This window comes from Corvus hawaiiensis, chromosome 36 (genome assembly GCF_020740725.1).
Source record: "Corvus hawaiiensis isolate bCorHaw1 chromosome 36, bCorHaw1.pri.cur, whole genome shotgun sequence".
NCBI classification, from domain to species: domain Eukaryota; kingdom Metazoa; phylum Chordata; class Aves; order Passeriformes; family Corvidae; genus Corvus; species Corvus hawaiiensis.
This window is the reverse complement of record NC_063248.1, coordinates 445,837-457,149: the sequence shown is the minus strand read 5'-3', so window position 1 is coordinate 457,149 and position 11,313 is coordinate 445,837. Positions and strand designations below refer to the sequence as shown.

General features: G+C 55.3%; 1 protein-coding gene across 1 annotated transcript; it reads right to left on the bottom strand.

Annotated features, from left to right (window-relative positions):
* Positions 1–7,425, bottom strand: TGOLN2 (trans-golgi network protein 2). The gene is made up of 7 exons (XM_048290037.1): positions 7,399–7,425; positions 5,610–5,704; positions 5,400–5,545; positions 5,093–5,275; positions 3,500–4,662; positions 2,873–2,956; positions 1–2,352 (listed from the first exon to the last, which is right to left on the bottom strand). The coding sequence occupies exons 1-7, from the start codon at positions 7,423–7,425 to the stop codon at positions 2,347–2,349; spliced, it is 1,704 nt and encodes a 567-aa protein (XP_048145994.1). The 3' UTR covers positions 1–2,346.
* Positions 7,426–11,313: the final 3,888 nt, after the last annotated feature.

Below are 11,313 nucleotides of genomic sequence, written 5' to 3'. Positions count from 1 at the left end.
TTTTGGGTCTTTTAAAATCCATTTACTGACTTCGCCACACAGAAAATAAAAAAAACAGTACAAAGAACTGTAAAAAATTCTGATCCTTCCAAGCAAGGTGCGTTTCACAGCAGAAAACAAATCAAGTGCTGGCTCAAGCCTAAAAAGTAGGAATATTTGGCAAAAAACCCCTCTGTACCGACAGACACCATCCATGGAAAACATGTGTGTCCAAAAGGAAAAGGTTCTGCACACCTTGACCCCTTTGGGACATGTTGCATAAATACCATAAACTCAACAAACTGGGAGCAATTCCCAGAGGTTTCGGGCAGCCCAGACCGCTGGCAGAACACACCAGCCTCGGGAAGTGCTGGCAGGGAGATTTTGGGGGAAAACCCCCCCAAGTCAGCCTGATGTGAGCTCTGCCTCTCCCCAGACCCGTGAGGTGCATCCTCATTACCCCAATGAGCTTGCGCTTGGCTCAGCCTGGGATCGAGGTGTTTGAGGTCCAAATATTCCCTCCCCTGTTGGCAGCAGGGTGGGATTCCCACAGCCTGGAGCAAGAGAGATTTGAAACAGCTCCCAGGACAGAAAAATGAGTAGATGGTGAAAAAAAACCCCCCACCTTTCTAAATTATCATTCAATTTAAAAAAAAAACAAAACAGGACAAAGCAGGCATAGAGCACTCACACTCCAAAAAGCACACACACTCCAAAAATCGTGGCCGGAGCAGCCCAGGAGCACATGGAATTCCACACACTGGAATAGGGTTTGTCTCCCCACTGTCACCAGCCAAAAGTCAGTGTCCCCCTCCCCAGCCCTGCCCTAAAGCAGCCCCCCAGCCCGGCTGATCCCACAGCAGCTCTGGAGCAGGGTGCATGAGGTTCCCATCCTCTTCCGTGAGAGTTACATTCCTGTTTCCCTTTCCTTTCCCTCCACCCTCCTGCTCTCCAGAACAACTCCTGGAAGTCCTTTTTGCATCCTAGATGTTTCCTAGGGAAACTCCTGAGAACTCTCTAAAGCCAAGAGGGACTTTCATGCTCCTTGTGCTTGCCAAGAGCCAGCAAAAAGGGAAAGGATGATTTTAGGGTCTGGAGAAAGTCAAGCCCTCTCTCCCCTCTTGGAATGAACTATCAGGAAATCAAAACTAGAGCTGCAGCTTTCACAGTGACCAGGAAATGGCTCTGCCCTTGTCCAAGGTGACCACAGAGCAAGGAGCTGATTGTTCCCAAGCCTGAGAAGGCCAGAAAAAAGCCCTCCAGGAGGGAATTTAACTGTCCTGGGATCCTTCCTGTGCAGTCAGTTGGCAAACGCGGGACTGGCACACGGCTGGCACCTGCTGTGGCACAGCTGGGTGCCTGCGTGAGTAGCTCTGGGTTCCTCAAATCCATTTTTTCTGCCTATACTGGAAAAATCCAAAGCAGGAGCCAAGCAGGTACTTTGTGCCCTCTCCAGAAACATCCCAGCTCGAACAAACCTCTTAGGAGTAGAATTACAGGCATGAAAACCACCTCACAGGTGTAACTGGGGCACCAACCCCTCTGGCAGCCCTTGGTTCAACTGGTACCAGTCCAACACAAATTGGGGAGCTGAGGGACTGGGAGCTTCACTCATCCATCCCAAACTCCTCGGGGATTTACATTCCTTCCTACACCTGACAAGGGGGAGGAAGCAATCTTCCCATCTACATCCCTGACAGGGCACGGAGCTTCCCCAGCCTCTTCCCTCTTCCACAGCACCACACCACAACCAACACCCCCAGTGCAAACGCTGAACTGGAAGCACTGGGAGGGAAAAGAGCTGCATAGAGCACAAAGGGTTTGAGCTACACCACAAAAACTGCTTCAGCATGGCTGAAAGTGTGTGTGGAAAAGGGAACCTGGGTGAGGAACTGGAAAGTTGGTGAGGGAGAGAAAACCCAAATCCAAGTCTGTGGTAGTTCAATTCCAAACAAGTGCAAGAGAACACACATGCTCCCAACTTGAGCATCCAAACCCAAGAGATGGAGGAGAAGGAGGAGGAGACCAAGGCAGCTCCGTTTCCAGGCAAGGGACAGTCCCATGGCTCATTGTGCAGCAGATCCTTAATTCCCCCTCCCCAAAAGGAGGGGTCAGTCCAGTGGATGGCAAATTCCATTGCACTGGGACACAGAAGTCCTAGGTGTGCAGTTCTGGGACTGGCTTTTCCACAGCCAGACACCCAGGGGGAAGACAAGGCAGCTGGGAAAGGAGCAATTTAGGGAAGTGAGAGGTTTTATCAAGGTGCAGGTGCAAAACAAAAAGCGTTTCCCCTCCTTCCCGTGGACTGAAATCCAACTGTGGCAGCACAGCATTCCCATCGCCGGCCATCATCACCCCAGGAGAAATCTAGATCTGGAAAGGCAAAAGGAAAGGTTGGAACTACCTGGAAGCTCAGAATTACTCTGCTGCTCTGTCCAGACCTGAGTGGGCTGAGGAGCTCCCAAAGCAAACACGAGCTCTTGCCTTTGTTTTCCTCCCTTTCCTCTTCCCACAGCAGAAAATAATTATAGGCACATCTGCCTTGAAGAGCAAGAGGTAGAAAAAGGTTTCAAGGGAGAGAAGAAAGGGATTTCTCCCCAAATCCTACCCGTGTCCCACTAAAAACCTCTCTGACAAGTCATTTGGATCAGTGACAAAGTGGTTCAGCACAGTCCAGCTTTAGAGCGTCCCACCTCTGCCCTGGGTCAGCTCTGCCAGCATTTCTCAGTGTTACTGTTTCCATTTCCTGGCAAAACCCTGCTTCTGCACCAAACTCTGCTTTCCCAAACTGACTGAGGTGGGGCTTTGGGACCCTTTCTAATGCAAAGGGCCAATATTTTGTATTTCCAATGCACACCAGGTGTGCCAACCCCCACTTTGGGCTGGGTCTCACCTTTTGATCCAGTCTCTGATAATCACCAGATTTGGGCCGCCGACCAGTTTTTGATCTTTTTCCTTCCAGAGCGAAAGCAATGATCTTTGGAGAGAGAAAAATGGAGACAGGGTGAGTGGGACAGCAGCCTCCAACACAGGCTTACTTGTGGTTTTTCATTCGCCTGCTCTTACAACCCTTTTCCTGTGACACCTGAAATATATAAATCCCAGTACTTGACCCCAGCTACGACAGATAACGAGGTTTGCTCAACAAGCAGAAAACAGTAAGAATTTGTTTTCTTTCTCCTCCCTCAAAACCAGCTTTATGAGAGGAAAAACAACCCCAATCTTGTGCAACCTGCTACAGAAAACTCAGTAGAAAACTGTCAGAGAAAACACGCAGAGATCTCACACCCCTTTGTGCTTTCACCTCTCAGCTGAAAATCAGCAGCAGAGCTGAGGACACTCAGTTTCCACCAGATCTGACCCCTTTCCTGGTCACAAATCCCCTGCTCCTCCCACTGCTGTTGGGACCACATGAACATGAACCAAACTAGGAGGTACTGGTGAGAAACCAGCCAGGATGAGGGGAAAGGACTCAGTGGGCCCCAGTCCCACCCCTCAGGGCTTGAGCAGGGCTGCTCACCTTCCGTTTGTTGTGGTAGGCCACGTACAGGGCCGCGACGATGATGGCCGTGGTCACCAGGTAGGCAAAGAAGTGGCTGCTCTCTGAGTGGGCCCTGGGCAGGGAGGGAACACTCTTCTCTCTCTCCTGATTTACAGAGCTGTCACTGCCCTCCTCAGCCTTGGCCGCCTCCTCTCCGGCGTTTTCTTGATTTTCCGAAAAGCTGTCGTCCTCCGTAGGGTTTTGTTCCTCCTGGGAGTTCTTTTGATTGTCCTGGGTCTCGGTCTGGGCCTGCTGCCCACCACTGCTGCCTTGGCCAGTGTTCCCGTTTGTGTGCCCATTACCGGCCTCGCTGCCCTGGGTGCCAGCCCCACTGTTGCCCTGGTTGGTGGCCTGGTCCTTGTTGCTGCCATTTGTGCTCTTGCCGCCCTCGTTGTCGCTGCTCTCGCTGGTGCCAGCCTTGTTCTTCTCACTGCCGTCCTCACTCTTGGAGCTCTCTGGGTTGTTGCCATCCTGGCTCTTCTTCTTGTCCTTCTCGTTGTTCTGCTGACTGTTTTTGTTCTGGCCATCAGTCTGGACACCGTTGTCACTGCCTGTATTGCCCTGGCCACCAGTGCCGCTGCCATTGCTGCCCTGGCCACCAGTGCTGCTGTCATTGCTGCCCTGGCCACCAGTGCCGCTGTCATTGTTGCCCTGGCCACCAGTGCTGCTGCCATTGCTGCTTTGGCCACTGGTGCTGTTGCCATTGTTGCCCTGGGCATCAGTGCCAGCGCTGCCTGGGCTGCCACTGCTGCTGTTCTGCGCTCCATCCCCTTGTCCCCCGCCTCCTGCATTGCCGCTTTCACTGGCCCCATTTGCACCTGTGCCACCCTGGGCAGCCCCCGTGCTGCCGCCTTGGCCGCTGTCATTCTGTGCCTCTTTTTTCTTCTTCTCCTCCTCCTCGTTCTTTTTGTTGTCGCTTCCATTCAGATTTCCACCCTTCTCGTCGTTCTTTGCCTTCTGCTCCTCATCTGCCCTGGTCTTGTTACTCGTGTCTGTTTGGGGGTCACCGTTGTTGTCGGAATTATCCTGCTGCTGGTTTTGGTTGTTTGCGTTCGTGTGTTCCTGGTTGTCACCTCCTCCAGCTGCCTGGGTTCCCTCAGACTCTGTGGAAGATTCTTTGTGATCCGTTTGCTGCCCCGCTGCTGTGGGCAAGCACGGAGACCAGCCCGTCAGCACTGGGGAGGCTGAGAGCTGGAGAGCAGAGGGGAAATCCCCCGAGAGAGACGGTGGAACCCACGGGAGGAAGAGGGGAAACCCCACAGGAGCCGGGGAACCCACGGGGACAGGCGGGAGCAGATGGGGAGGGGAACCTCAAGGGAGAGGAAGGATCTCGGGGGGAGAGGGGAAACCCCCGGGTGACCAAACGCGGCGGACCACAAGGAACCCCTCCCGCCGGAGGGGCCCAAGGCCAGAGGAGGCCCCGCAAACCAAGCGCGGTGCCTGACCCACCCCCGGCCCAAAGGGCTTGGCTGCCCTCTCCCGCCCCTGCCATAGTTCCCCAGCGGCTGTCCCTCCGCGACCCCTCCCCGGGCACGCCCGGCACGCCCGCCCAGTGTGTCACCGGCCCCTCACCGGCGGCGCAGAGCCCCAGCAACAGCAGCAGCAGCAGCAGCAGCAGCAGCGGGCGCGGGGCCTCCATGGCGGGCGGGCCCCTCACGGCCGGCTCGGCACGCAGGTGCCGCTTCCGGGCACAGATCTCGCGAGAACTAGGGGAGGGGACGGGAGAAAGCGAGAGCGGCCGTGCGGGGGCGGGGCCTGAGCGGGATGGGGCGGGGCTTGAGGCGTTGGGCGGGGTCTAAGTGCGCGGGGCGGGGCCTAGGCCGCACAGGGGCGGGTATGTGGGCGTGGTCTCGCGGTTGGGGCGGGGCCTAGGCCGCACCGGGGCGGTCTGTGGGCGTGGTCTCGCGCTCGGGACGGGGCCTAGGCCGCACAGGGGCAGTTTGTGGGCGTGGTCTCGCGGTCGGGGCGGGGCCTAGGCCGCACAGGGGCGGGTCTGTGGGCGTGGTCTCGCGCTCGGGGCGGGGCCTAGGCCGCACAGGGGCGGGTATGTGGGCGTGGTCTCGCGGTCGGGGCGGGGCCTAGGCCGCACCGGGGCGGGTCTGTGGGCGTGGTCTCGCGGTTGGGGCGGGGCCTAGGCCGCACAGGGGCGGGTATGTGGGCGTGGTCTCGCGCTCGGGGCGGGGCCTAGGCCGCACAGGGGCGGGTATGTGGGCGTGGTCTCGCGGTTGGGGCGGGGCCTAGGCAGCACCGGGGCGGGTCTGTGGGCGTGGTCTCGCGCTCGGGGCGGGGCCTAGGCCTGCTGGAGCCCCATTGGGAGGCGCTTGGCGCCCCCTGGCGGGCGCGGGGCCCCCTGTGGGGTCTCAGCAGCGTTTTGGGGTAAAACCCGCCGGTTTGGGGTCTGTTTCCCGAGCCTGAGAGTCCAGGGCGGGGAGTTAGTGAGCAGGTTAGTGAGCAACGGCCCCAGGCGGGCGCTGGGAGTGCACTCCCAGCTCTGGAGTGGGCGAGGCTGGGGGGCAACGGGCAGGAAATCAGGGCTGGTTTCCTTTGCTTTGCTTCAGGACGGCTTTGGAGAACCTGCTGGTTTTGGGTAACCTGGTATTTTTCGGGCATTCATTCTTTTTTTTTAATACTGTGTTATTTTTCGGATTTTATTTAATTTTTTGGATAACCTGTTGTTTTTCTTTTTTGGCCCAAGTGGACGTGTCCTGTCCGACAGCAGTGGCTCCCGGCAGCAGCAGGAAATTGGCTGTGCCTGTCAGCGGGCACCCAGGACTGTTCAGGTCTTTCCTTTTATCTGGTTTAGACTGTTAAATCTCCCTTCTCTGGACTAAATATCCAGCTTTTCACAGAATCATGGAATCCCAGAGTGATTTGGGTTGGAAGGCACCTTACAGACCATCCAGTCCCACCCCCTGCCAATGGCAGGGACACCTTCCACTTGCTCCAAGCCCCATCCAACCTGGCCTTGGACACTTCCAGGGATGGGGCAGCCACTCCATTTAACCCTAAAACACAGGAAAAACATCACATGGAAATCAACCGAATCCCACACCGTGATTGGGGAATAACTGGGGAAAAATCCTGCCTTGGAGTGTGGCAGAAGACGTGGTTGGTTTTCTTCTCTCATGGTTTTTTTTTCCCCCCAATCTCTGGGGAATCTCAGTTCAATTCAACACATTCCAAGAATCCCTGCTGCTTGGCTCTGCCCGTGCCAGCCTTCCCAAGGAGACCAGAACAGTTGGCCCAATGCTTTTTTGGGATTTAAACAGAGAATTGAGGCTGCTTCTCATGCTCAGCTTTCACTCACCCCCTGGAAGTCAAGAGTGACTGAGCAGAGGCCAAGTTCCTCTGGATTTACAACAATGCCTCTGGGAATGGAATTCTGCCCAAAATACCATGGATGAGGCTGACATCAGCCCAGAGCCTGGTGGCTTGCACCAGGATCCAACACTTTTCCTGGGATCAAGCAGGATAAACAGGATCAGTGACCTCCCCTTCCCTCATGTCCCTCACAGTGCAGCCCAAGCCAGCGTGATGGCAGCTGCCGGTCCTGGATCGTGGAACATCCCCGGTTGGAAGGGACCCACCAGGACCACAAGGATTGACTCCAACTCCTGGCCCTGCACAGGACACCCCAAAACCTGAGCACGTTATCACCGGAACAACAGCTCCACATCCCAGCTTCAGTTTTGGGGCGCTCCTGAACTGGTGCCATCTCTTCTCTACAAATCCTTGTGGATTCACTTTTCAGGGATGACTCTTTCTGAGAATAGCCACCAAGAGCAGGCTGGACACACAAATCTGGCCTTAATTAACACTAATTGGGGTGTTTTAACGTGTTGTCCCAAGGTCTGGTGTCAAGACAATAAAGTCCTCACCTTGTCCAACACGTCTGCATCCCCCATCCCACCCCTTCCCCCCGAGGGCTAATCTGGTCAGGATAAAGGATCAAAAGGAGAAACAATTAGCAAATGGAAGAATTTAATGATGCTAATTAAAATGTATTAAGTGTAGCCACTGCCTCTGCACCAGCTGCTTTGGCAGGAGCCCGGAGAGCATGGAGCACCAGCCTTATCCCGGTGCAGAGTGGGATAACAGGACATCTGCTGCGCCCTCCCCTCCAGCCCCCGAAAAAAAAAAAAGGAGGTTTGAAGAAACCTCGGTGTTCGTGGTGGAGCCCCTAATTAGCTCCATCTCTGCAGGAGACCCCTGGGACCTCATTAGGCTTTTCAATTAGTGCCCGGCCAGCCTGCAGAGGGGGCGGGGGGAGGACTGGGGCGGGAGGGGGCTGCGGGAGGGCGGGGAGGTGGCTGCAATTAAACGATCGGGCGGAGGTGACAGGAGTAGCCCCGTGTCCAAAAAGCAGCCGGGAAAGCTCCAGGCTGGCTCCCGGATGCTCCCAGGAGTTCTCTCGCCGGGTCTGGCAGCGAACCCCGCCGTGGCTGTGCCCGAGGCGGCCGTGCCAGCTGCAGAAGCTTTCCAGCCTTTTCATGGAAGCAGGGAATGGTTTGCGCTGGATGGAATCTTAAAGGTCGTCTCCTTCCACCCCCCTGCCATGGGCAGGGACACCTTCCACTGTCCCAGGTTGCTCCAAGCCCCGTCCAAGCTGGCCTTGGACACTTCCAGGGATCCTGGGGCAGCCAGGTCCACCCCAAGCGTAGCTCTGCAGCAATTCCTCCTCACCTGGACCCACCCCAGGCAGGAGACACCAGGCACTCCCCGAGCTTTGTTTTGCTCTGGGAACGGGCAGCAGTGATGGTGAATGTGATTTACATTTCCAGCTGCTCATTTCCAGTCTCAGCTCCATCATCCACACGGATGCTCCCAGCTCTCCTGCCCGGCTGTGCCTCATGGGGACCCCGTCACGGGCATGTTGGCCCCTCTCCCAGCTGTTTGTGCCTCTCAGCTAAGGCAGGATCCAGCTGTCCCACCTCTCTCCACACTGTGCTATCCCTTCCCTCTGCTGCTGACACTCCATTTTATTCCCTTCTGACCTTTTTCCCTTCTCTGGATGGAACTGGGACACACTCCATGAAAAGCCAGTCACCTACAGAGCAGGACCAGGGAGTGTGTGCTGGCAGTGCCTCATTTCTCAGGGGACCACGGGGCCTTGGGCTGCAAAACTGTGGGGCTTTGGTGGAATTTTGAAAAATGGAATCTTGTAACTGGGAAATCGTGGAATCATGGGACAGTTTGGGTTGGATGGGACCTCAAGGACTACCCAGTGCCACCCCTGCCATGGCAGGGACACCTTCCACTGTCCCAGGTGGCTCCAAACCCCGTCCAGACTGTCCTGGGACACTGCCAGGGATCCAGGGGCAGCCACAGCTGCTCTGGGCACCCTGTGCCAGGGCCTGCCCACCCTCCCAGGGAACAATTCCTTCCCAATATCCCATCTAACCCTGCCCTCTGACAATGGGAAGCCATTCCCTGTGTCCTGTCCCTCCAGGTGCTTTTCCCCAGTCCCTCTCCAGCTCTCCTGGATCCCCTTTAGGCACTTCCAGAGAGCCAAACACTGCTGGGCAGTATCCCAGGCCTCCCACATCCTGGCCTGCCTGGCTCCATTTCACCTCCCAGCTCTGAGGACAAGTTAAGTCACGGGAAACATCATCTAAAACTTGTCCAAAACAGAGCAGTGGGGCCACCAGACCTCCTGGTCACATCATCCCAAATGGAAATGTGCTGGATATCCAGGTTTTTTTCTGCAACAAAGATAAACCCCAAAGTTTTCCTCTTCTAGAATCATGGAATGGTTTAGGTTGGAAGGGACCTTAAAGACCAACTTGCTCCAGTCCTCTCCCGTGGGCAGAGACACCTCCTGTAGAAGTACTTCCTAGAGGACAAATAAAATCCAAAAAGACCAATTTTCCATGGACAACCACTCTGAATCCAGTACTTTTATCCAGCTGTATTGCTGCAGGCACGGTGGATACATCGACCCCCTGATCTGTTCCACCGTGACAGCTCCAGTGGGTCCATCCAGCACTGGAGAAAAGCATCCCTGGTCTCACCTTCTTCCCCAGGAGCAGCGAGGCCAGGAGGGTTTAGTGACCAATTGCTTCTGGCAGGGATAATCCCATCCCATCTCAGCTCCGGAGCACCGCGAAAGCATCGGAACAGATGTTCCTTTTCCGTATGGGAAAACACTGAGTAAAACAAAGGAATATTCTCCTGCTGAAGCCCAACATCTGTTTGAAGCTGTCTGGCTCTGGTTCAGATTTAATTCTTGTGACAGGTCTCTTCATGCCTCTAATGTCCCATGAAATCCAATTCAAGGAGCTGTTTGTCCGCAGCCTGCTCCTGGTGTTGGGGAGAGCGGGGCCGCATGTCCTCCAGGCGTTCCTCACCAAAAACCAGTTTCTTGGAACAGTTTCTCTGAAAAAAGCTCCGTTTTGCCTCTTTTCAAGCAACAGCCACGCACGTTTTGGGTGACACCCTAATCCCCTCCGCCCCGGTGCTCACATGACTGTGTGACACGTGGCCACTCCTCCTGGGTGCTGCCGAGGAGGAATCGTGCTCTATTCCAAAATTTACACAATTTTTTTTTTCTTTGAAAGCAAGAAATTTAAATAATTTGGAGTGTGGAATGGAAACACCTCCCAGATTTGGGGTTGTCTTGGGTGTGGCAACAATCAGGATGCTCCGGGCACTCGGAGGATTTGGTGGCACCAAAGGGCTGCGTGAGCTGCACTCTCTGCTTGCCGCTCCCAGCTTGCCAGGGCGCCTACAAGCAGTGACTCTGGAGTTCTGGGATGCTCCAAGCTGGGAATTTCAGCTGTTCAGATGATGGTCCTGAGCTGGATGGAGAAGCCGTGCTCCTGCTGGAGGTCCCACTGCTGCTTGCAAAGGCATCAGGAGCTTTCATAAGGTTTTGGGAGCTGGTGTTGGCCCCAGGTGTGTCCCCAGGGCTCAGCCAAGGGCTCCCATCTGTGCCCATAGTTGGGGCCCGGTTCAGGTGTGAGTTTTTGTAGTTCTGCCCAGCTCTGATATGAAAATCCTCAAATCCGGGAGTCACCTGCTGCAGATGTGGATGCCAACATCCCGCACATCTAGGAAACACAGACAGACCCTCCTTACTCACCATGAAGTTCCCTTTCCCCTCCACCTGCAGGCAGGCACCTGCTGCTGATCCACTTCGTTAAAAATGCTTCCCCGGTGGCTTCTCAGCACTGAAAAGGAGAAGAGAAATGTCACAACAGGAGGAAAAAGTGTCATTGATCCCCCAAATGAGCCAAAGCCCCACCAGACCCAGCAGCTACAGGGTGGGCTCACCCATCACCGATGGTTGGGATGCTGTTGTTGGGAACTGAGGGACACTGTGGTCCCCAAAATGCAGGAGAGGTGTGGGTAGAGAGTAGGGAACAGAGCAGGAAATTCCAAAGGGGGATGGAACAGGCCTGTGAACCCCATAAATAAGCTCTAGGCAGGTGCCGCTCCAAGTCAGTCTGCAACAGAAACAAAATCGTGAGTTCCAGGGGAAAAATTGAGAGTTTTTCCTGTTAAAATACAAGGAGAGGGAAGAGTCCTGATACGCCAAAGTACTGAACTGACTGAGGCCCCCAGATGGGTTGAAAATCCATTGGGTTGGTTTTGTCCTTTTTCATCCCAATCTTTCCACCCCTGGTTTGGAAGACGCAGGCACAGAGGACCCAGTACACACCAGTAACTCCCACTCCCTGGTTTCTTGGGGACCTCCTGAACTGGTTCACCCAATCCCCCCCGTGTCCTGATGCCTGGATCACTCCAGAAAACTGCACACTGTTGATGGACACCCCAAAATCCCCCTGTGCCCA